The 26,151-nt window shown below is 40.6% G+C and overlaps 2 protein-coding genes across 2 annotated transcripts in view; both read left to right on the top strand.

Moving 5' to 3' along the window:
- The window catches only part of ITGB3 (integrin subunit beta 3), a 55,598-nt gene extending 48,952 nt beyond the window's left edge, over nt 1–6,646 (top strand). The window contains 2 exon segments of the mRNA XM_082370980.1: nt 2,126–2,292; nt 3,777–6,646. Of these exon segments, the coding sequence (XP_082227106.1) occupies nt 2,126–2,292; nt 3,777–3,842 (233 nt within the window). The 3' untranslated portion in view covers nt 3,843–6,646.
- A 7,395-nt stretch (nt 6,647–14,041) lies between these two features.
- Nucleotides 14,042–26,151, top strand: part of EFCAB13 (EF-hand calcium binding domain 13) — a 55,588-nt gene continuing 43,478 nt past the window's right edge. The window contains 2 exon segments of the mRNA XM_082374471.1: nt 14,042–20,089; nt 24,236–24,396. Coding sequence (XP_082230597.1) covers nt 20,060–20,089; nt 24,236–24,396 — 191 coding nt within the window. The 5' untranslated portion in view covers nt 14,042–20,059.

The following is a 26,151-nucleotide window of genomic DNA, read 5'->3' as shown; positions in this document are numbered from 1 at the left end:
AATTTAACTGGACTTCCTGTACTTTTGTTTGTCAAGTCTGCTAACCCTACCCTGTCTTCCCTGACCTTGGGTCATCACCCGCCGTGGGTCATCATCACTGTGGCTGGGAGGACCCTCCAGAGACCACCTGATCTTGTGTCTGCTTCCAGGAAGCCTGCCATCCACCCCCTTCAGGACAGACGGTTAAGAGATTTAATTTTTCCCCTGAAGATCTGGCATTCTACCTGTCCTGCCTGTACTGACATGTAACATTGAAGAGATTCCACTTTGAGGTCTGAGGGTCAGCCCTACCTCAGTCTTCCAGAGAATTCGTAACTGCTTTTCCCAGAAGAACAGGGGCCCTTCACTCCTAGGACCTCAGACACTGGAACCTCACAACCTCTCTCCAGACATTTCTTTAATTATAGACAGGTTGTAATTTGGTGGGATGGGAAATAGCCAGCTTGGATTCTGGTGGTGGCTGTTTTTGGGTAGTGTGTGGTGAGCATGGTGTATATGTTTAGAGAAGAAGGTGGGAGACACTGTGGAAAGTAGGTGTGACTCCTGTCCAGGCCCATCAATACTCACATATACAAACACCTAATTACATAACACCTGGGAAGTTACCGGAGCGAGGTCACTCATCAGACGTCTGTGGTTGATGGGAAGCAGAGCTGTTCAGAGCAAGCTCGTCTTGGCCCTCAGAGGGGTGACGTGCCTCTGTTTTTGTTGGTTGTTGACTGGGATTGAACAGGAAGTTGGTTCTCAATAGGGTTAGGATTTTGGATGACTAAATATTTTGGGAAGAAACCCAAAATATTGTCTTGGCTGGCAGACCTCCTAGTCTCAAAGTATGCTAAAATGGTCATTGGTTCCCAGCCCTCGGGGCTGTTAAATATCTCAACTAGGGCAACTAACTCAAATGCCTACAGGAGCTGGGTAAGTAAATTAGGGAAAACAGGGACACCAGTAATAATGGTAGCTGATATTTATTGAGCACTGACTCTGCCAGGCACTCTTCTGAGTTCTTTCAATATATTTAACTTAATTATTCCTCATAATAAATTTTGAAGTCAGGGCTATTACTGTTAGAGATGGAGAAATGGGAAACAGACACCCAGAAAGGTTAAATAATTTATCAAAGGTCACATAGCAGAGTAAGTGGAAAGCCAGGATTCACACCCAGGCAGTCTGGCTCCAGAGCCCACAGTGGCACAGACTCAATGACAAGTCACACTTTGCCTCTGTTTAGTGGAGAAAAGAGAGAGTAGTGAGGAGTCTGGCAAACTAAAAAACATGTCCCATCTCAAAGGGGCAGCTGCTCCTCAGCCCTAGCCATTTACAACCCTATAAAAATATAGGTTCAGTGTTTCTAGGTCTTTTGACTTTTTTTTTTTAAAGAGAAGAAGAAGAATCTGAAATTCTAAGGGGAGAATCTCCTGATTATTCAATGTTGCCCACAAAATCAAATTTTTAATAAACGATTGTGTGGGTCTTCCCTGGTGGTGCAGTGGTTAAGAATCCGCCTGCCAATGCAGGGGACACGGGTTCGAGACCTGGTCTGGGAAGATCCCACATGCCGCGGGGCAACTAAGTCCGCGCGCCACAACTACTGAGCCCGCGCGCCTAGAGCCTGTGCTCCACAACAAGAGAAGCCACTGCAATGAGAAGTCCGCGCGCCGCAACGAAGAGTAGCCCCCGCTTGCGCAACTGGAGAAAGCCCGCGCACAGCAACAAAGACCCCACGCAGCCAAAAATAAATAAATTTATTTTAAAAAATTAAAAAACAAAAACCAATTGTGTGAACTCACACAGAGTAGGCTAGATTCCGCCTGTGGGTGACCAACTAACAACCTCTGATTTAAAACAATCAGGACAGATTATTGCTGCTCTAAAGCTTGCACCCCCCCTCCTTTAAAAACTTAATTGGCTTATTTTATAAGTCCTGTTCCCTTCAGGTAACTTTCTAGTGTGAGTTGGCCAAAAAGTTCGGTCGGGTTTTTCATACGATCCACCAGAAGAACCCGAACGAACTTTTTGGCCAACCCAATACTTTATTACTTTGTCCAGAAGATCTTATTTATAGCCAATTCGAATGATCCCTGTTCCATTGCCAACCACCCTGCTCTGTGCTCTCTCCTGACAGAGTGTCCCAAGGGTCCCGACATCCTGGTGGTCCTGCTTTCAGTGATGGGGGCCATTCTGCTCATCGGCCTTGCTACTCTGCTCATCTGGAAGCTCCTCATCACCATCCATGACCGGAAGGAGTTTGCTAAATTTGAGGAAGAGAGAGCCAGAGCCAAATGGGACACAGTAAGAGGCTGGGCTGAGCTGGGCATTTTCTTGAGTCGCTGGTTCCAGAGTCTCAAGAGGAAGCAGCAGATGCTTATTTCGGGTGGCCAGCTTCAGCCAGCACCATAGTTTCCCAGTTAACCTCTGTTCTGGAAACTGAGAGATGGTCTAACTGTCCTGTTGTCCTTATGCTTCTTGGAAACCACCTGATTCTCTCTCTGCCGCATCAGTGAGTACCAACTGAGCACAGATAGGGCTCAGCTCTGCTCTGGACACTGCGAAGTGATGAAAAGGAAACTTATTCTCTGAGTGAGGGAGACAGAACAAACTTGAGAATCCTACACTGAGGACATATAGTAATACATTATATACTGATGAAAGCATTAAACACAAACAGAGACAGATAATAATAACTAACATTTACTGAGGATTTACCATGTACCAGGAACTGTTCTAATTGCTTTTTATGTATTCATTTATTTCATCTCTGTAACAGCCCTGTGTGGTAGGTGACATTATTATTCCCATTTTATAGACAAAGAAACTGAGTATAGAGAAGTTAAGCAGCTTCCCTGATTGTGGGAGGGAGTTAGGTTATGATAGGAATTATTTGGGGTCAGCCTTTTAAAAGTATGCTCCCTGAAGTTTATCCTAATTGAATCCAATCAAACAAGCATTTATTGAGAACCTTCTATATACTTAAGTTTACTCTGTTCTCCTTTGGCTCATGTTCCACATTTTAACTTTTTTCCAGACCTTCCAAATGACCGACTCCCTGAATATCTGAGGTTAGGCTGAAAGTTTGTTCCCATTGGATGGTGACCTCAGGCCATCGTACTCAAGGGTCCCAAGAAACTGCGATGTTTCTGTTCGGATGATGTAGAAATCCTGACTCTCTGAGGCACATGAGAATGTGCTCTGTTTCTTGAGGCTACCACTAAGGACTACTAGACCTAATGGGATTTGTCACTTTTTGTTAGAAAATAATTTGGGAAACCAAATTATTGTGAGGACCTTTTTCCTGAAAACATGACAGTTTGTGGGTAGTGCTTGAGGGATGAGATGAAAACAGATTAAGAATTATTTGAGCAAATGTGGTCCTATATGTTCCAACCACCGCCTGCTACATTTCTCTTCTCTGCCCACACAGTCACAACAAAGAAAAAAGGGGAGAAGGGCAAAAGAGAGAGTTCATAGGGAGGGAGGAAATAGGAAATACTGGCTAAAAGCTATCTTGAAGTGTTTTGGTTTCACCAAAAGTGATGGGCTGAATTTAACCCCTTAGGCATGGTGGCAGGATAGCATTCCACTTTCTCTCTCCTCTTACTTCCTATCCATTCCCTCCTTAAGAGCAAATGTGTGAGTACTATGAGCGTCAAGCTGTCCATCGATGGTGTATCCCAGAGAAGAGTGTCTTGGGTAAACATCTCAGATGACATGTAAACCCTGAGGGTAGGGGAGAATTGAGGAATTCACTGTAAGACATTTTTCTGTTCTCTCCGCAGGCCAACAACCCACTGTATAAAGGGGCCACGTCCACCTTCACCAACATCACCTATCGGGGCACTTAATGACAAGCAGTCAACCTCAGATCACTATCAGACTGTCCCAGGATTGTGGGTGTCTCTGCTGTCGTGTTTACAGGGGCAATACCTGTGGGGCGGAATTGGGGGCTTGGAGTGGGGTGGGTTGGAAGAATGTGGGTCTCTGTGTGTGTGTGTGCGTGTGAGTGTGCTGCGTGTGGGAGAGTGTGTAACTTAAAACTTGTGATGTGTCCCAGATAAGCAGAGCTCCTCAGCCTTTGTCCTCAGAACGCCTCCTTCAGGGAGTCTTCCTGCTTAACCTGAGGGTGACCTACGTACCTGAGCAGGTATTCTTCATTACCTCAGTGGGAAGCCAGCTTTCCTTCTCAGGCCATTCTCTTAAAGAGGAGGGCAGGGCCAAGGCCTCTCATTTCAGAGGAAGGGACCTTGGTTTACCCTGTGTTCATGGTTCCTGGGCCTGACTCTCAGCAGCTCTGGTAGGAACTTCCAGGCTTTGCAGCCTTGCTGTGTCATCCATGTCCCTAGCTCCTCTCCCTTCCCTCAGGCAGAAGGAGAAATCCGGGGAGAGCTGAACCATCAGAGCTGCCTGTCTTGGCCATCACCTCAATCCAGCATGGTTCTCTCCTAAAGGAAGTCCTTGCTACCTATTCTTCAGTCTGTTGGGAGTGAGGATGGCAGGGTCACCCACGGGTCATGCATGGCCTGGGGTTAAGGTGCCCGAGTTCCCCAGTTCATAATCATAACCCTTCAGATTTGCCTCATTGACAGCTCTACCCTAGTGATTCGTGTAGAAAAAGTGTGTCACCCTTAGACCAGCAACACCTCTTTACCTCCTATTCCACCCTCTCACTACTATAGACATTTGCTACATACTGGGAATTTCTCTCATGACCAGAAGCTTTTCCTTCCAGGGAGAGTGCTATGGTTAGAGCCAGAGGTCTGGCCTCACCCTTCAGGCCTTCTGTCTCGTGTCCAAGGCACCTCCACACACCCAACCCTGTGCTTCTGTGTGCTACATCCACCCATGGGGCTGATTGCATTTATCTACCTCTTGGGTGTCTTGTGAAGGAGTCATTCCCATGGGTCTTTGAGTCTGCTGGGCATAAGTGCCAGGGTGGAATGATGGGCCAGTCGTATCAGCATGTGTGGCCCATTCTCCTATGGACCGGGCAACCTCATTTTAACTCAGTCTTTAATCTGAGAGGCCACAAGTGCAATTTTGTTTTATTTTTCTCATTGGGGCACCTGAAACCATGATGAGGCTTGTTTAATCTAAAGGAGCATAGGTATAAACACACTTGCATTATATTTGTGATTTGATGATGAAGAAGAAAAGGGTGAAAAGCCACACAGACTTGGGCTGGATGCAGACACTCCCACTTGGCATCATTCATAGCAAGTTGCTGCCCAGTTGCTGGGTCTGTAAGGACTCTCTCATCCCTGAAGCCTGTGGGGATGGACACATGGACATGCTGGACCTTTCCCAAGCAGGAGGAGGTAAAGGGGCTGTTCTTTTTTTCTAGCAAAAGCAGAAAAACTCCATTGGTGTTTACATTCGTTCAGCGTTAACCACCACCACCACTCCCCAAGAAAAAGGGAAGGGCCTAAAAACAGTGGTCTGATGGTCAGAAAATCTAAGTCCTGGCCTCAGTGTTGCAGCTAAGGAACTTTAACCTTAATTAAAGCAAGTTACTTTCTTTTCCCTGGGGCTCAGTTTTCTAGTTTGAAAAATGATGGGTTTGGACCAGCCAGTCTAGGAGGTATCTTTCAGTATCAACAGTCTGTGATGCTGGGACTTACTGTGGCATCAAACATGCAGTCAGGATTCTGTGGGATGTTGATACTGTTTGTTTTTTCAGTTGGGAGACCTGGCTCTGGCAAGAGCAGATGTCATCGCATATCACCTTTCTCAATGAAAAAGCTTCATTCTATCGTCTCACAGAACCCCTTTTCCAACTTTTGTTGGTAGTTATGTCTTCTGATGTAGCACTTAAGCTCCACTTAGTTATTATTTCTTTGTTCACTTTGCACATGGTTTCATCCACGAATTGGGGAAGAGGACTCCATAAGAACTAGCTGAAATGTGTCTTCTGTATCCATGTGTTAACATTGAGAATAAGCCTTGGGATTAGGAACAGGACAGATGACCGAGCCCTGCCTCACTCATGGATTACACCTTCCTGTTGAGGATGGTTATGTTGTAGAGGGATAAATGGGGAGGGATGATCATGAATCCAAGAAGTTTAGAATCTAACTATAACCTTTGGCTACTGAGAAAAGACTCCACTGGAGTAACAGTTGGTCACTTTCTTTAGATAAAATGGTTTATATGAAGAAACTGTATCAAAGGAGGAGGAACATGTATTCAAAGGATGAAACAAACAGTAAGAATCTTGTCTGAGCTTCTGGAATGAGGCTCATAGTCTTTGAAGATCAGTACTGTTTGTATGAGGGGAGAAGCTGTAGCTGTGTTCCCGAGATAGCAAACAGCAGTCAGTTTTGGCATTGTGTAGGGTCAACATCAAAATAGTATTTTAGCCTCAGACAAAACAGCCCGAAGAAGTTATTTGTGCCTAGCTCTTTTGGAGATATTTTACATTCAATCTCAGGGTCTGTGGACAATAATGGGAAATTTTGAACATTCCTGACAAGTTGTCACATAAGAAGTCAGTTCTTTACCTCTCAGATATTCCTAGACCATCCATGATTTCAAGATACTTCTCTTTGTTAAATATTCCTGGTTGAAATTACCTACGTGACTTCCTGACTTACTAACCACCTCCTCTGTTTGAGTTGTGCAACGGTGAATTAAATGTGCTTTCCAAAAAGAATTGGCTTAAGGCTGCCCAGTGCTTCCTGTGTTGTTATTTCTGTTTCCTTTGGGTGAATAAGAGTAAGTGTCACTGCCTTACAAATGATTATTTTAGAACAAGCGTGCTTCCAAATGTAACAGAATGATGACGATTCTGGGAACTGAAGTTAGTTTTGGAACCTAGAGCTTTTCTTTAGACTTTAGTAACAAAATGAGTACATTTTTACTGTTATGAGAGTCAGAGTTGTTTTTTTTTTTTTAATTGGAGATTTTTTAGGAACTTGTATAATCTCAACAGACCAGGCTGTCAATTTAGTCTAGGTTTTGTTTGCAGGAAGCATAACTTAGTAAAATAAAGGCTTAATGGCAAATTACTTACAGGACCATTTAAATGCCCAACTTTTATTTAAGGCAGTGGGTTTCAAAGTGTTGGCCCTAGGACCAGATGATCTAAGTCCCCCTGGTGATTTTTTTGCATGCTCAGGTTTGAGAACCACTGATTTAAGGAATCACATACCTATTCTTTCTGGCTTAGAAAGAAGTTTACAATAAGTCAGCTCAGTTACTAAAAGATTAAGAGCATACCTTGGCTGATAGATTAAGAAAACCAAATATCTACCCACACAAAATGAAAGTCTACTGTCAATCCATTTTCCAAGTTAAGTAATCACAGGCTTGTTGGGTTCACTCACAGCCACAAATTCCCATGAAAAACTAAAAGAAGTAATACATCAGAATCACAGGGGAAAAAAACCGCTAACAGGATACTTGGCCGGCATAGAAGAAAACCTTTTGTGTGTACCAAGCTGAAGCAAGAAAATACTCTTACTGCGTTAATTCACAGGAGATAGGATCAAAATCTTAATTATTAACAGTATCATCCAATAGGATGCCAGAATAAGACTTTAGAATTTGTAACTTCACTTTTTGCTATTTAAAATTTATTAAGCACTGACAGTGTGGCATTGAAGTACTTTATAGAACATTTATTATCTTTGCCTGAATTTGTAACTTCACTTTTTGCTATTTAAAACTTATTAAGCACTGACAGTGTGGCATTGAAGTACTTTATAGAACATCTATTATCTTTGCCTTTGAGTCTTACATTCCTTACATAATGTACATTTTTAAAAACACAATACAGTACATGACATCGTAAAAAGATTATGTGAACCTAGACTGAGTCCTTATATGGTGAAATTTTGTAAGATTCAGTGTTTTATTTACGTCATGGTAACTGATGACTAAATGGATGAAAATGGAGGACTTTATGTGAAAAAGAAATGGAAAGCAATATGTCAAGTATATGTGTAATCCTTTAACTCTTGACCTCTGTAGTTTGAATTCTATTATAATAGACATCTAATGACCACTGGGACCAATTATAAGTGGATTCTCTTGGAATTACAATGCCCTCATTTTTCACAATGATGTAAGGAAACAATAATATATGCTTTGCAGATTAGCTATTTAATACTTGTTGAAAAATAATTTCTATTTGGTTTTGTAATATAATATATTCTGGAAATACATTTTCCTAATTTGTTTTAGTTTGATTAAAGCACACAAGGAGGCAGTTTTAAACCTTTTGATCGGGGTTAACCATACTGTTAAATAAAATTTTTAAAATCCACTTACTGTGGGTATCCAAGAATGGATTGTGTGTGAAAGGAAAAGTATAGATCAGGAACGTGACCATGTTCCTTGCAGCTGCTAATGTCATAGTGATGTCTCTCCAACCTCTTGCATAGAGGAAATAGTTTTCATTAGCTGTGTATTTTCTGACAGTATACCAAAGAATGCACACGGAATGTAAGTATCTAGAAAGCAAAATTTAGGAAATTTAAGAGACTTTAGGCAAAACCTCCATTGTAAATTATTCTTTAACAGTGTCCCTGAAAATATCTTTGAAAGGAAAAAGTTTCACAATTCATTGTGTTTTACCTAATATATTAGTTTTTTTGTGACTCAAGCACAATAGGCATGATTCTTTGGAGAGGTCAGAGTGATGCCTGTATAAATATCATGTGATGGCCGATGGAAATATTTTGTTCAGAAAAAGGAAAAATGTTGATGGATGGATGCCAGACTTTACTTTTCCTTAGCCTTATAATCACCCACTGTGGGCTTCCCTGGTGGCGCAGTAGTTGAGAATCTGCCTGCCAATGCAGCGGACACGGGTTCGAGCCCTGGTCTGGGAAGATCCCACATGCCGCGGAGCAACTAGGCCCGTGAGCCACAACTACTGAGCCTGCGCGTCTGGAGCCTGTGCTCCGCAACAAGAGAGGCCGCGATAGTGAGAGGCCCGTGCACCGCGATGAAGAGTGGCCCCCGCTTGCCGCAAGTAGAGAAAGCCCTCGCACAGAAACGAAGACCCAACACAGCCAAAAATAAATAAATAAAATTAAAAAAATAATAATAATAATCACCCACTGTGACAGAGATGGCTAATTGTGCTCCAGTATCTGTTTTCACCACCTCACATAGTATTAGAACTCCTAATTTTTAGCTGGCCACATGGCTGCTCAGAATAAATACTGTTTCCTAGCCTCTCTTGAAGCTAGGTGTGTGATGGCCATCTGTTGACAGATGTTAATGAAAGAGGTGCACACAACTTCCAGTAAGTGCCACTTAAGGGAGGGAGCATGACTTTCTTCTCCCCTTCCTTCTTCCTGCAGGCTGGAATGTAGAGATGATGGCTAGACTGTAAGCAGACATCATGGATCAAGATGTGACCTAGGGGATTACTGGTGTATGACAAATTACCACACAATTTTAGCAGCTTAAAACAACAAACACTATCTTGCAGTTTCTGTGTTCAGGAATTCAGGAATGGCTTAGCTGGGTGGTTCTGTCTCAGAGTCTCTCGAGAGGTTGTAGTCAAGCTGTTGGCCAGAGCTGCAGTCAACGGAAGGCTCAAAGGAGCTGGAGGATCCTCTCCCAGGATGGTTTATTCACATGGCTGTTGGCAGGAGGCATCAGTTCCATGCTGGCTATTGACAATAGGACATTTCCATAGGACTGCTTGAGTGTTCACGTGGCATGTCATCTGGCTTTTCCACAAGTGAGTAATCCAAGAGAGAGCAAGGAGAAAGCTGCAATGTCTTTTATTACTTAGGTTTTTTAAGTGTCACATCATCACTCTGCCATACTCTTTACTATAAATAGCTCACTAAATCTAGCCCACATTCAAGGGGAGGGAACTAGATGCCACTTCTTGAAAAGAAGAACTTTGTGGTAGACAAAATCATTGCCTGTGACCACTCCCACCCCCGGCCAAAAATATCCATATCTTAATCCCCAGAACCAGTGAATATGCTACCTTACATGGAATAAAGAACTTTGCTGATGTAATTAAGTATCTTGAGATAGGGAAATTATCATGGATTATCTGGGTAGGATTAATTTAATCACAAGAGTCCTTATAAGAGGAAGGCAAGAGGATCAGAATGAGAGTAGTAAATGTAATGATGGAAGCAGGTCAGAGTGATATGGCCATGTGTCAAGGAATGAACACAGCCTTTAGATGCTGGCAAAGGTAAGAATGGATTTTCCTCTAGAGCCTCCAGAAGGAATGCAGCCTTTGATTTTAGCCCTGTACGACCCATTTAGGACTTCTGACCTCCATAAATGTAAGGTAAAAAATTGCTGCTTTTTACCACAAACCATGATGTTTGTGGTAATTTGCTACAGTAGCAATGGAAAACTAATACAAGCATCAAAGTATTTGTGGACATATTTTAAAATCATCACGGTCCACCCTCTGGTCACAAGTTATTATTTTTTAAAATTATTTATTTATTTATTTATTTATTTATTTATTTATTTATTTATTTATTTATTTTGGCTGTGCCGGGTCTTAGCTGCAGCATTCGGGCTCTTTGCTGCAGCAGCATGCAGACTTCTTAGTTGTTCATGCGGACTTCTTAGTTGCGGCATGTGGACTCAGTTGCGGCATGTGGTCTCTTAGTTGTGGCATGCATGCGGGATCTAGTTCCCCGACCAGGGATCAAACCCGGGCCCCCTGCATTGGGAGCACGGAGTCTTACGCACTGGACCAGCAGGGAAGTCCCATGGTCACAAATTTATAGTCCTCCCACATGCAAAATAAACTCACCCCTTCCAAGCCCCCCAAGTCTTACCCTATTACAGCATTGTTGGAGGAGGTAATCAAGAAGATGAGACTGCTGGATGACCCACAAGCTGAACCTGGCCAACTGGAGCTTCCTTACTTCCTCGCCTGTCCTTGGCATATACATTTTGCCTACTGTACTGTTTCCACAGTGGGAACTTTCTCAAGGACGTAGCCTTGAGACAGTAAGGTGTTGTTGAGACTGTCTGGATGTTATATATGACTGAACCTAGTTAAAACCTCTATATAAACTTAAAATTAAAAAAAAATTTTATTGAAGTATAGTTGATGTACAATATTATATAAGTTACAATAGAGTGATTCACAATTTTTAAAGGTTATACTCCATTTATAGTTATTTTAAAATGTTGGCTATATTCCCTGTGCTGTACTTTTACTTTATACATAATAGTTTGTACTTCTTAATCCTCTACCCCTATACTGCCCCTTCCTACTTCCCAGAGCCTCTATATAAACTTTCAGGGTTCTGGTGGGTGGGTGCAGAGATCTACTTGTCTTGCAGCCTCCCAAGACAAGCCTCGTATGTAAGTTCCCTTGCTTATTAAACCTGCCACCTACCAATGTGGAGTGGTCTGCCTCTTTCTTTCTTTGGTCTCTCCCTGCCCTTCATGTGGGGGGCTGGTTTCAGATTTCACCCCGGGAAGCTCCCAAGGTCGCAAACTAACAAGCATCAGCTCAAAGTCCAGAGTCTTATCCTCTAAATATATCCAGGGGTATATAGGCTTCTTGGGTGAATTCCTCATATACAGCTACTTGAGTACCTCTCAACCTGAAGTCCTGTGAACTAAAGAAAAAAGCTATATGCTTCCTTCCTACAACAACCAATGTAAAATGGTGGGATAGATGGGATAACTACTACAGACACTCCTGTTCCAACAGACAGAAAACAGGAGGTGCACAGAAGTTCCTGGTCCATTGCAATTCTCAAATTTACTCAGGTACAGGTTTGCAGTTCCACCTTCAAGGCCTCAGAATAATTCTCCATGGCTCTAGGTTCTACCCTGTAGGCTCTTTGTTACACCCTCTAAGTCATCCTTTTTTCATGAAAGGTAGCCCGTGTTTGCACCTAAATAGTTTTCTCAGCCTGCTCCCTGCTCATAGAACATGAGGGTCCAAAGGCCTCTTTTCTTTCTGTACTCTGTCTCTTTAAGGCCAAGCTGGCAGTGTTTCTGACAGTACAATTCTCTTTTAAAATTGTGAATTTCCTGTGAATCTTACTGGGGTTCAGTCCATGAGATAAAAGCCATATCCATAAATATCTTTGAGATAAATCTTTCTCTACCTTGAGCTCCTGCCGAAGGAAAAAAGCCTTCAGCTTTTTAGAAGCCCTATTGTTTAAATGAGAAGATCTGAGAAGCATAACCTTAAAATTTTTAGAGTCTTTAGTTTGATTGAAAGATACCCTGAGGTAGCTCCATTAAATCACCCCTGGAACAGAAACCATTGGAACAATACAATAGAAGAAGCCTATGTACCTGCAACTATGGTACACATTAGCCCTGGAGTGACTATCTCTGAACCTCTTGAATGTGAGAGAGAAACAAAATTCTGTCTCGCTTAGTCAACTATTATTTAGGAATTTTCTGTTACCGGCAAAAGAATCTAATCCTAACTAATATATACTTGGTGCTATTTGGGGGGGGGGGGCGGTCTATGACTAATACAGTACCTAACTAGCTCATGAATAGATTCAGTGCTAAAAAAACTACAAGTGTTCAAGATTTTTAAAGCATTCATAGTCTGTTGATCAGCATACAGACTGCAGCCATTAGAGTCCTTACACATTTGAAATTGATGCTTTATGAATTGGTGGAAAATGGGATGAGTCATTAATAGAGGTGACTGTAAACAAGGTGGGGGGCGTGGGGAAGTAGGGAATGGAGAGTGGGGTGTTTACAGAAATAAAAGACATGGTCTCAGCACTCAGATTACATATAGACTATTTAGGGAGATAAACTGTATACATTTTGAACGTACTAAAGAATGTCTACAGAGCAGGGTTTAAGGTACAAATGATCATAGCAGTATCCCTGAAGGAATTAACTATGGTAACATATTGAGTACTATACATACAGTTTTGAATTATCACAATCCAGGGAAAATTGAGGCTTAGATAGCATGGGTAATTTGCCCCACCAGGTGCAATGAATAAACAGGATTTGAATTTGGATTCATCTGTCTCTAAAGCACATGCTGTTCACCACATGTAAATAATGGAGAGCTCAGGTTGGATCGATCAATGTGAACAATTTTACCTGTATGTTTGTAAAGAAAAGATACTTTAAATCGTGGGCTATTTTCAAAACACTCTGCTTGACCGAGCATTTACAACTTTAGTTTAACAAGCCTTAAAGACGATTAATTTCATCGAATTGGATTCATACGACGTTTTAGGGACTCCTGCGGAAAGCCATGAACAATTGCTTTGTGTATTTTCTTTCACCAATATCATTTCATCTGCATGATGCATGAAAAGAAAAGTTGATTTTCAGCAAAAAAACAAAGTATCTGTTCCAAAAGTAGAGTTAGTCCTCTGAAGGGCAGCCTAGAACAAATCTCAGTAAGGTTGTGGGACAAACGGCTTGGAGCCACTGTCCATTACTAAGTAATAGTAGCGAAGCAGGATGGAATGTTTTAGGAGATAGGGAGGGCGGGAGGTGTTCAAACGATGGATAGAAGATAACATTGAAATGGGATCAGATGGGGAAGGACAGCGGACCAGAGAATGAACACAGCTACCAGAAGAGCAGAGAGCGCGTAGGATGCAGGGAGAAATCGAGGTCCAGGGTGCAAGAAGGAAAGCTCGGAGATGAGCCCCGCCACTCGTGTCCAGGCCGTCGACCCCCGGCCGGGTGAGGTCACAGGCCCTTATGAGGTGGGGCAGACAGGTGCGGCCGCAGCGCTGTCTAGTCCGGGCGGAGGCGGCGGCGACCTCAGCCGCTGCCCGGAACCCCGAAGCCCCTGCAAGGCGGCCGTGGCGGCGGCATCCGAGGAAGGCTGGGCCCCGCGATCGCCCAGCGCCGGCTGCTCAGTGGGCGGAGCATCAGGGCGGTCAGGTGACCCGGGGGCGGGGCCTCGTTGCGCCGGAGCCTGGGAAGGAGGTGGAGTGAGAGCGTCGCGCCGAGCGAGGGGTCGAGGGGCTGAAGCACCTGCGTGAGGATCCGCTCCTGAGGGAGCGAGGGACAGATTGGGGAGCCGTAGGGGGCCGACGGTGGTACCTTCAGGGGACAGAGGTGGGTAGGGGAGACCTGCTAAGGCGATGGGGAGGAACAGCCTCCGAGGCTGAGGGAGAGAGGACGGCCACGCGGTGTGAGATACAAAGTAGAACAGTTCCGGAGATGAGTGAAGGTTCCAGAAAGGACAGTGAGGTAACGAGGCGGACAGTCAAGGGGCAGAGTGAGGGATGACTGGGCCGGAGCCGGCGGTCCCTCAGAAATGGTGGTGGTTCTCGGAGGGTGGCGGTCACTGTGGCGGGGAGACTTCCCTGCTCCTTCGCATACAGTTAGACCTCCGTTAGAGCACTTGTTGCCACCTTCGCGGGTGGTTTTCTTGTCTACTTGTCTACTTGCTTTTGTTCCCAAAGAAGTCGTAAGCTTCACAAGAGCAGGGCCCCTTGGAATCCTTCACAGCGCGGGGTTTTGCATGAAGTGGATGTTCACTTAATATTTGTTAAACAAAGGTGGCGATTGTGGGTAATCAGTAGATGCAGTGACGTGGTTATACAGCTGCATTTAATGGACGTGTGCCGTCAACAAAAGTGGAGAAGAGTGAGTGAGTGAGGCAGCTCGTGAGGGAAGCGGTGTGAAAGGAAAGAGTGGAAGGTACTTTGTGAGGGGATGTCACTCTGAGAAGCAGTCAGTTATTCTGTGGAGGTGATGATAATTCACCAAGGGAGAAGGTACAACTGTGGAAGCACAATGTAAACCTTAAGGCCCTAAACAAAATTAAGTCTTATTTTGGGCTTTTGGAGTCAGAAGCTCTTTGTTTTCTGCCTCAGCTCTGCCTCTCGGTTTACTAGGAAGCAATGGAGTTTTACTGAACTATCCCTGAATTCAGGAGTCAGAGACCTGAATTTTGCTGCTATGTATTTTCTTGTGTACTTTGTGTGCGTAAATCACAATCTCTTTGTGCATCAATTTCCTCATGTGTAATTAATAATTAAGGGGTTAGACTGGAAAGATTTCTAAGATCATTCTATTTCTGTTATGGATTCTGTGATGTCATGTAACATCAAACAAGGAGTCCCCGCCCCCCCACCCCCCAGCCCTTGACATATATCTTTTTTTTTTAAGATTTATTATTATTTATTTATTTTTGGTTGCGTCGGGTCTTAGTTGCGGCACTCGGGATCTTCGTTGGGGCATGCGGGCTCTTCGTCGTGATGCATGAGCTTCTCTCTAGTTGCCGCACGCGGGCTTCTCTCTAGTTGTGGCCTGTGGGTTTTCTCTCTCTAGTTGTGGCGCGTGGGCTCCAGGTCGCGTGGGCTCTGTAGTTTGCGGCATGCAGGCTCTCTAATTGAGGTACGTGAGCTCAGTAGTTGTGACACGCGGGCTTAGTTTACCCGTGGCATGTGGGATCTTAGTTCCCTGACCAGGAATCGAACCCCCGTCCCCTGCATTGTAAGGCAGATTCTTTGCCACTGAACCACCAGGGAAGTCCCTAACATATATCTTTTAAGTTACAAAATTTTGAAAATTCTATACTTTGCCAAGGACTGGAAAACCATTTAGTAACAAATACAACAGCTTGATCTACATAGGGAATGAATCAATCATGATATTAAAAAAATACCTTTGATGTATCAGAGGGTTTTGAATTTTCTCACTTCTTTTTGGTAGTTTTTGATGAGTCAGATGATGACTACCAAGAAGTAAAGGAAAATGAGAAGGGATGGTGTGTGTGTGGGAGTGTGGTGGGCAGAATACAGGATATGGCTGCTGGTGGCTGTTTTGTCTCTTACTCTTCTAGTACCACTGGGACCTTTGCTGGAATAGATGCCCTTCGTGCTTCTCATAGCTGTTTCTAGACTTTTCTTCCTCCCATTCTCAAAACTTTCAGTTTTGCACCTCACATCAGATTATACCATACACTACTACTCCTTGTTGCAGTCAAATTTCAGCTCCAGGCCTTCTACCACTCTAGCAATACTTCTGTCATAATTCTTGTGATTTTAGTATTCACATAGATGATCCTTTGAATATCTGGTCTCTCAGTTCTTGCCCTCCTCTCCTACAATAATTTCACCTTTCCTCAGTCACTTGCTCCCTTCATAGCTTCTGTCTTATATTACCAATAACTGCAACTCTGTTATCTCAATACGCTGCACTCTCCAGCCATCACATTCCTACTTTTATTTAAAAAAAATTTTTTTTAAATGTCACCCATTCTCTCTTGTCCTTACTTCCCACCCACCTACTCAGTTTGTTTCATGGTCAGTAATTAAAACCACTCCCTTTCATTTCCCCCCAGTTCCCTTACCACCTTTTCAGTTCATTTTACTTTCTTGGCTAAATCATAACCCTAGATTTAATCTAGATCTCTGCCTACTGAGTTTCAGCATTTTTGCAATGAACATGGTTGGAGGAAAACACACAACCATGATTACTCTTCACTTTAAATTCATGATCACTTACCTAAAGGGACCCTTCAAGCTGTCCAGCAATCATATCAGATTCCCCTGGGCTATTAATTCTTTTTTTTTTTTAATTTATATTACCATTTATTAGTTTTACCCGTTCCTTAAATTTTTTTATTTTATTATTTTATTTATTGAAGTATAGTTGATTATATGACAGTATTATATTAGTTTCAGGTGTACAACATAACAATTCAATATTTTTATAGGTTATACTCCATTTAAAGTTACTACAAAATAATGGCTATATTTCCCTGTACTGTACAATATATCCTTGTTGCTTATTTATTTTATACATAGTTGTTTGTGTCTCTTAATCCCATAACACTATTTTACCCCTCCCCACTTCCCTCTCCCTACTGGTAACCAGGAGTTTGTTCTCTGTTTCTGTTTTGTTACATACATTCATTTGTTTTCTTTTTAGATCCACATATAGGTGATAATATAAAGTATTTGTGTTTCTCTGTCTGACCTATTTCACTAAGCCTAATACCCTCTAGGTTCATCCATGTTGTTGCAAATGTCAGAATATCATTCTTTTTTATGGCTCAGTAATATTCCATATCACACACACACACACACACACACACACACACACACACATATCATATCACATCATCTTTATCCATTTGTCTTTTTTTTAATAGATTTATTTATTTATTTATTTTTGGCTGCATTGGGTCTTTGTGCTGCGCACGGGCTTCTCTTTGTGGTGGCTTCTCTTGTTGCGGAGCATGGGCTCTAGGCACATGGGCTTCAGTAGTTGTGGCTCACTGGCTTCAGTAGTTGTGGCTCACGGGCTCTAAAGCACAGGCTCAGTAGTTGTGGCATATGGGCTTAGTTGCTCTGCAGCATATGGGCTCTTCCCAGACCAGGGATCGAACCCATGTCCCCTGCATTGGCAGGCGGATTCTTAACCACTGCGCCACCAGGGAAGCCCTATCCATTCATCTTTTGATGGACACTTAGGTTGCTTCCATGTCTTGGCTATTGTAAGTAGTGCTGCTATGAACATTGGGGTGCATGTATCTTTTTGAATTAGTGTTTTCATTTTCTTAGGATACATACCCAGGAGTGGAATTGCTGGATCATGTTCTATTTTTAGTTTTTTTTAGGAACCTCCATATTGTTTTCCATAGCGGGTGCACCGATTTACAATCCTACCAACAGTGTACTTGGGTTCCCTTTTCTCTACATCCTCGCCAACATTTGTTATTTGTAGACTTTTTGATGATAGCCATTCCAACAGGTGTGAGTTGATTGGACTATTACTTCTTCCACTCTCCTAGGTGACTATTTTATTACAATGCTTCTCTCCTCAAACCTCCAGCTCCTCCTCTCAAATCCTCATTCTCTGTTGATTACTTTGCTTCCTGTTTCACTAAGAAGACTAAAGCAATCAGAGATGATTTCCACTAGCTCCCACGATCACACCTACTCACCTACTCTACATGTAATTATGCCCAGTTACTCCGCCATGTCTCTTACTACTGTGAATATGTGCTTAGCTAAGGCCGGACCCTCCCCTTCTGCCCTAAATCCCATTTCCTTTCTCCTACTTGAGAATATTGTTCCAGTAGCTCTCCCCTCCTATATGATCAATTTTTGCTCTTCCACTACATTATATCTATCAGCATATGAACATTTCTTTATCTTTCCCCATCTTAAAACCTCATAACTGCTCTGACCCCTCAGCTACTACCTCATTTCTCTTTCCCTTTATAGAATAACTCCTTGAGTCATCTCTTCTGGCTGTCTCCAATTTCTGTCCCCCATTCTCTCTTAAACTCACTCCAAGGACATTATTTCTGTATCATAACACCCAAGTGGCTCCTGTTAGGGTAGTTGGTGTCCTCCATGTTGCAATATATATGTGTTGAATTCATGGATGGAGGGATGAATGGATTGGAGAAAAGGGATACGACTCTTTTTACTTTCCTTGGTTTGCCCTTGCAAGTTCGCATATATGTCGTAGGATTAAAAGAGTTAAGAAACAATTCTGTTGTCAGAGTTATGGGAAAGAGACTTCCTGTGCTATTTTTTCTCTTAGCTTGCAGAGACTTATGTGGTATCTGATTTATCCAGCAGATTGAGCCCTACCAACTTTTTGATAATCTGATCAATAATTATGAAACAGGTCTCCCTTTCAAAGTTTATTTAAATCGTGCTTACTCTGCTTAATTAAGTACTTTGATGACCTAAGAACTCTTGGTGAGTAAGCTCAGTAGGGACAGAATTCCTTCCTCCCTTCCTCCCTCTTCCCTCCCCCTCCCTCCCTCCTTCTCTGCCTCTCTCCTTCCCTCTCTTCTTTCTTTCCTTCTTTTACAGTATGTCTATAGCACTGTGCTTTGTTCTGTGAGAAATAATTCAAAGAATGATGAGATACCAGCCCATTCCTTAGAAATTGGTGTAAGAGCTATACATGTGATAATTAAATAAAAATACAAGGCAAATGATTAATGCCAGTTGAATAATGAAGACAATAAGAAAAATGAAGACAGTAAGTGCTATGCCAAGAAGTTTAGAGGTGAAGATTGAACTGGTTAGAGAAGCTTTCGAAGAGGTTATATAGAGTGGGTTGCTGGGGAAACCTGTACAGCCTTCTAATGTCTTCTGAGATAGGTATTTTTAATGTGGTTTCATTTTATTTTTAACATGTTTTGAATTCCAGGAATGTTGGGCATACCACATTCAACAGTAATTACAATAACATTTACAGAAATAAATTATTTTAAAGTACTGTCTCTCTATTAGACAGAATATTAATACTTGCAGTTAAACTTCACAATATGAAAAAGATACTAATAATTGCAACTAACAATGTAATGTCGCTAGCAATGTAATAAACCACTCATCAAATGTGACTCAGATATAAGTAAAAGATATTGTGAAAAATTTGGGAAATTCTAAATTTCTAAAGTTGGTTATCACGTTTACATAGTGTAGAACTGGCTAAAACATTTTTTGTTTGCAATAGTATTGTTTTGAGAGGCAATGTTGTGTGGTGCTGAAGACCACAGGCTCTTGAGTTAGGATGCCTGAATTCAAAATCTGACTCCACTGTTCGTTGGCTGTGGAATCTTGGGCAATTTGATCTAACTTTTTATTTTCCTCATCTGTAAAATAGAATGATAATTCCTTGAAAGGTAGTTTTCAGGAATAAATGAAATAATGCAGGTCAAAGTGTTTATCATAATGTCTCACAATAAGTATTTAATAGCATTAGCAATTACTGGCTATGTTAGTAGTTCTGCTTAACTGGGCTTATTTGAATAAGTACCTATAACAACTTTCTGCTTTTCATGACATTTGAATTTGGGTTTCTATTCTCCTCCTTATACCACAAAGGTAAAGTTAAAGGACTGGATGATCTCCTGTGATTTATGATCTATTAACTGCCTTTTCTAGCTTTTGTATATATATGTGAGTTGGGAAATGTCTGTTAGGTATTGTGCTATAAGTGAGTGTTACATTGAAAGAATAACTTAAGGTAGTTAAATATAATTACTTATGTCTCCTAAACAGGGATATGATTTTTTATTTTTCTCTTTTTGGCAGGAAATCATTTTGTGCTACTGTTCATTCACACTTGTTCATCAAGTTCTTTGAGTCCTCAAGGGCAGAATTTACCTCTAAACAGAAAGATGGAAACTAAAGTACATTTATTTTGCCAGGTATTTTTCAAAACAGTTTCTAAAGTTTCCTTCCTTTTCTTTCTTAAAAATTAGTTTACATTACCTCACACCCATAATCAGTAAGCAGATTCATAGCAACATAGTCATATGATCTTGCTTAATAACTGAGGTGACCTTTGAACTCTTTTAGTGGATATATGTTGAACTCTCATCCCAGCAACCCATGTAGTATCGAGAGATCTGTGATGTGTGATGAGAGTATTTTTGGGGAAAGGGACAGGGACAATTTTTCAGGAGACCAAAGGATTTAAACCTACATGAGAGGTTGTAGACAATGTAATTAATATGGCAGTCTAATCAAAAGGTAATTTAAAAGATACCAAGTTTCTCTAGCCCTCTTATCTGTGATTCAGGGGATATTCTTATGTATTGGCCAGTATTGTGTCAATAAAAACAAATCTGGACTTAGTATGGAGAGACTTTTTTCAAAAGGATTATTGTAAGGGAGGAAAGAAACTATAGAAATAGGAGGAGGGGGGGACTATTGCAATAGGGAGAACACTGTGACCATAAGATCTGCAAGCATATCCAAGGTTTAGGGAAAAAGGGTTTTCTTTTCTTTCCTTTTTGTTTTTTTTAAAATTTTACTTTATTATTATTTTTAAATTTTTATTTTATATTGGAGTATAGTTGATTAACAATGTTGTGTTAGTTTCAGGTGTACAGCAAAGTGATTAAAAGGGTTTTCTTTTATAGAGAGGAGTAAACAAGGCTAGGAAGAGCTGGGTATGGGGAAATGGGATGTTAGAGTGGCATGATCGGATAAATAGATCAGAGAATATTTTACTGAGAGGCCAGCCTATTTTCTGGAGGGGTTGCATGCTAACTGGCTCAGGCTGAGGGTGGGCCAAAGTTCAGGGGCTTGGAGAAGGAGAGAAGCTTAACCAAAGCCTAGTTAATAAGCATTTTGTCCTGATTAATTGGTGAGGATAAAACAGTTCAGCTAACCATTTATGAGGCAAAGAAAGGAAAATTTGAAGGTGTTTGGCCTTGTCATAGGTAAACAAGAGGGGTATGTGGTAAGTCTTATCTAAATCATTTGAGGAAGGGTGGTTCTTTGCAGTCAGCCATTATCCAGAACACAAAAGAATGAGGGAATTCTTCTTTCACTGTTTTTCAGGAGCACAAGACTCAGGTAGAATTTAACATTGTCAGTTGAGAGTCTTAATCTTTTTTTTTTTTTTTTCATATCTGAATATGGACTTTCTAAATTATTTTATTTTATTTTATTTTTTAACATCTTTATTGGAGCATAATTGCTTTACAATGGTGTGTTAGTTTCTGCTTTATAACAAAGTGAATCAGTTATACATATACATATATCCCCATATCTCTTCCCTCTTGCATCTCCCTCCCTCCCACCCTCCCTATCCCACCCCTCTAGGTAGACACAAAGCACCGAGCTGATCTCCCTGTGCTATGTGGCTGCTTCCCACTAGCTATCTATTTTACATTTGGTAGTATATATAAGTCCATACCACTCTCTCACTTTGTCCCAACTTACCCTTCCCCCTCCCCGTGTCCTCAAGTCCATTCTCTACATCTGCGTCTTTATTCCTGTCCTGCCCCTAGGTTCTTCAGAACCATTTTTTTTTTTTTTTTTAGATTCCATGTATATGTGTTAGCATACTGTATTTATTTTTCTCTTTCTGACTTACTTCACTCTGTATGACAGACTCTAGGTCCATCCACCTCACTACAAATAACTCAATTTCGTTTCTTTTTATGGCTGAGCAATATTCCATGAGAGTCTTAATCTTTAAATTTATTCTTTTAGCGGATCTGGTGCCACCATATGAGACATGTACCTATACTGTAATTCCAAAAAACAATTTCAGGGGCTTCTTGCCAAGTACTGAGACATGTAATATATATGTATATATTAACCTGTTCCATCTTTTTATATGTAATACTTTATTGATTGTACCCTTATAAACTGATTTTGAAGATGAATTCTTAAATATTAAAAAAGTTAACAATATTAATATATCATACCAATTTATTCCCTTAAACTATATAGTTTGTATTTTACAGATGGTTCACCTTTATCCGTAGAGTTTTAGAAATTCTTTTCTTCCTTTTCTGTGTTGTTAAAGTTTCTATTCACTATTTGTTTCTGTTTATCAGGCCTTTGATAACAGGTTTTTGTGCCCCTCTGTCTTTTTAGATCCCCTTCTTCTTCTTTTAATGGTTTCGATTTTGGGTCATTTTTCTTAACCTCTCTGCTAATTCTTTCATCATTTGTAATAAACATCTCATCAGGACAGCAAATCAGATTGCCTTTTAGAAACAAGTTTTTAAAGGTGTGTCTCTGTTGTAAGATAAATGTGTGCAAATTCTAAAAGTCACTGAAATAGTTCTCTTAATTTCTATCTAATGCAGAAATAGAGGTCTCTCTAAACTCCCATGGTAATCTGCATTATAAATTGCCTGTGTAATCTGTTCAGGGATTAAAAACTAATGTACCTTTGATCAACTAGACGCAGTCCAAACTGCAAACTGCCGTATTTCAAGAAAGAGAATATTTCCAACTTCATTCCTCTTTTTCTAAACATGTTAATTGCTCTTGGGCTCTAGTTGTTTGTTTGTTTGTTTTTTGGGGGGGTTTCTATTTAGAAGGAATATAGCTTTTTTTTTTTAATAGACTTTATTTTTTAAGAGCAGTTTTAGATTCACAGCAAAATTGAGTGGATGTGTTTTAGATTCACAGCAAAATTGAGTGGATAGTACAGGTTACTATATACCCTGTGCCCCACAGCCTCCTCCACTATCAATACCCTTCATCACTGTGGTCCATTTGTTATAACTGATGAACCTGTATTGACACATCATTATCACCCAAAGTCCATAGTTTGTATTAGAGTTGACTCTTGATGTTGTACATTCTATGGGTTTGGACAAATGTGTGATGACATGTAGCCACTATTAAAATGTTATATAGAATAGTTTCACTGCCCTGAAATCCTCTGTGCTCTTCTCAGCCCCCACCTACCACTAGTAACCACTGATCTTTTTATTATTTCAATAGTTTTGCCTTTTCCAGAATGTCATATAGTTGGAATCATACAGTATGTAGCTTTTACAGAATGGCTGCTTTCACTTAGCAGTATACATTTAAGTTTCCTCCATGTCTTTTCATGGCTTGATAGCTCATTTCTTTTTAGCACTGAATAGTCTTCCACGGTCTGAATGTATCACAGTTTATCCCCTGTTCTACTGAAGAACATCTTGGTTTTTTACAAGTTTTGGCAATCATGAATAAAGCTATAAACGTCCGTGTTCAGGTTTTTGTGTGGATATACTTTTTCAACTCCTTTGGGTAAACATGGAGAAGTGCAATTGCTGGATTGTATGCTAAGAGTATGTTTAGTTTTGTAAGAGGCTGTGAAATTGTCTTACAAAACAGCTATACCATTTTGCATTCCCACCAGCAATGAATGAGAGTTCCTCTTGCTTCACATTCTTGCCAGCATTTGGTGTTGTCTGTGTTTTGGATTTGGCTATTCTAAGAGACGTGTGGTGGTATCTTGATATTTTAATTTGTAATTCCCTAATGACATGATGTTGAACATCTTTTCATGTGCTTGTTTGCCATTCGTATATCTTCTTTGGTGAGGTGTCTGTTAAGATCTTTTGCCCATTTTTTAATTGGGTTGTTCTTTTTCTTATTGTTGAGTTTTAAGAGTTCCTTGTATAGTTTTGAATATACAAAATAAAGATACATTGCATACAGTCCCTTATCAGATATGTCTTTTGCAAATATTTTCTCCCAGTCTATGAGTTGTCCTCTCATCTGCTTGACAGTGTCTTTCACAAAGCAGAAATTTTTAATTAATGAAGTTAAGTTTAATGATGCCTTGAGAACTAGATTTAATAAGTGTTAGATATATTCATGAATGCTGTGCATTTGTAGCTGCATAATGCACTAAGGAAAGTTGGAGTCATTTAGAATATATACCTAATCCAGACTAATGCATTAACTAACTCTTTTCAACAAAATTCTTTTCGATAGCACCATTTTAGAGAGAATATTGATCTAAAATGAATGATTTGACCCAGTATGTCATATTTAATTTATGTGTGCAAAGAGAACATGGCTGACTGTGGCTTTTGATTGCTCCCCAGGGAGAAGAAAATACTGATTTATCAGATGATGACTATAATTCTTTTGCAACTGATTTGCCATCAAGAAATATTGACAGCAAGAAATACATCAAGTTTTCTAAAACAACAGAGAAGAGAATTTCACCTGAAGTTACGGGTTTGAGCCCAGAACACACTAAAAAGTAAGTTAAACTGTGAGGTTACTTAATTGAATTATGCTTTTGCCAGTTTAAGAGAACCAAAAATGTAACTCATGTGTTCTCATAATGTACTAAGTATGGTGGATCATGCATATTGGTGGCCATTCTTTTAGGGGCATGGTTTTAATTCCTAGATAACCATTCTCATATTTTTCTCACTTCTCTCACAGCCATGTGGAAGCCTGTAAGTTATCATAGGTTTCCAGTTATAAGAAAGTCATTATCCATATGTCTGTCCTTTTTTTTTTTTTGATGAATAATATTGTAATTTATTAAAATGTACAATGTGGTGATTTGATGTATGTATTCATTGAGAAATGATTACCACCATCAAGTTAAGTAACATATTCATCACCCCACATATTTACATCATCATCATCATCATTATTATTCATTTGGTGAGAACACAAGTTCTACTCTCAGCAAATTTCAGTTATACAGTACAGGATTATTAACTATAGTCACCTTGTGGCTTGGCTTTTTTAAAAAAATCATGTGTAAGTGATATCCTATAGTATTTGTCTTTCTCTGTTTGACTTATTTCACTTTGCATAATGCCATCAAGGTCCATCCATGTTGTTCCCTTCTTTCTCATGGCTAAATATATTGTATTCCATTGTATATATTTACCACATCTTCTTTAACTATTCATCTGTTGACAGACACTTATATAGTTTCCATATCTTGGCTATTTTGAATAATGCTGCAATGAACATGGGAGTGCAGATACCTCTTTGAGATCCTGTTTTCATTTCCTTGGATATATACCCAGAAGTGGATTCCTGGATCATATGGTAGTTCTGTTTTTAATTGTTTTGAGGAACCTCTCCATACTGTTTTCCATGGTGACTGTACCAACTTATATTCCCACCAACAGTGTATAAGCGTTCTCGTTTCTCCACATTCTTGCCAACACTTGTTATCTCCTGTCTTCTTTTTTTTTTTTTTAACATCTTTATTGGAGTATAATTGCTTTACGATGGTGTGTTAGTTTCTGCTTTATAACAAAGTGAATCAGTTATACATATACATATATACCCATATCTCTTCCCTGTTGCATCTCCCTCCCTCCCACCCTCCCTATCCCATCCCTCTAGGTGGTCACAAAGCACCGAGCTGATCTCCCTGTGCTATGTGGCTGTTTCCCACTAGCTATCTATTTTACATTTGGTAGTGTATATATGTCCATGCCACTCTCTCACTTTGTCCCAGCTTACCCTTCCCCCTCCCCGTGTCCTCAAGTCCATTCTCTAGTAGGTCTGCGTCTTTATTTCCATCTTGCCCCTAGGTTCTTCATGACCATTTTTTTTTTTTTTTTAGATTCCATATATATGTGTTAATATATGGTATTTGTTTTTCTCTTTCTGACTTACTTCGCTCTGTATGACAAACTCTAGGTCCATCCACCTCACTACAAATAACTCAGTTTCGTTTCTTTTTATGGCTGAGTAATATTCCATTGTATATATGTGCCACATCTTCTTTATCCATTCATCTGTTGATGGACACTTAGATTGCTTCCATGTCCTGGCTATTGTAAATAGAGCTGCAATGAACATTGTGGTACATGTTTCTTTTTGAATTATGTTTTTCTCAGGGTATATGCCCAGTAGTGGGATTGCTGGGTCATATGGTAGTTCTATTTTTAGTTTTTTAAGGAACCTCCACACTGTTCTCCATAGTGGCTGTATCAATTTACATTCCCACCAACAGTGCAAGAGGGTTCCCTTTTCTCCA

This window comes from Balaenoptera borealis (genome assembly GCF_965194805.1).
Source record: "Balaenoptera borealis genome assembly, chromosome: 20".
NCBI lineage: Eukaryota > Metazoa > Chordata > Mammalia > Artiodactyla > Balaenopteridae > Balaenoptera > Balaenoptera borealis.
Note: the sequence above shows the minus strand (reverse complement) of the source record. Positions and strands in the feature narration are given on the sequence as shown.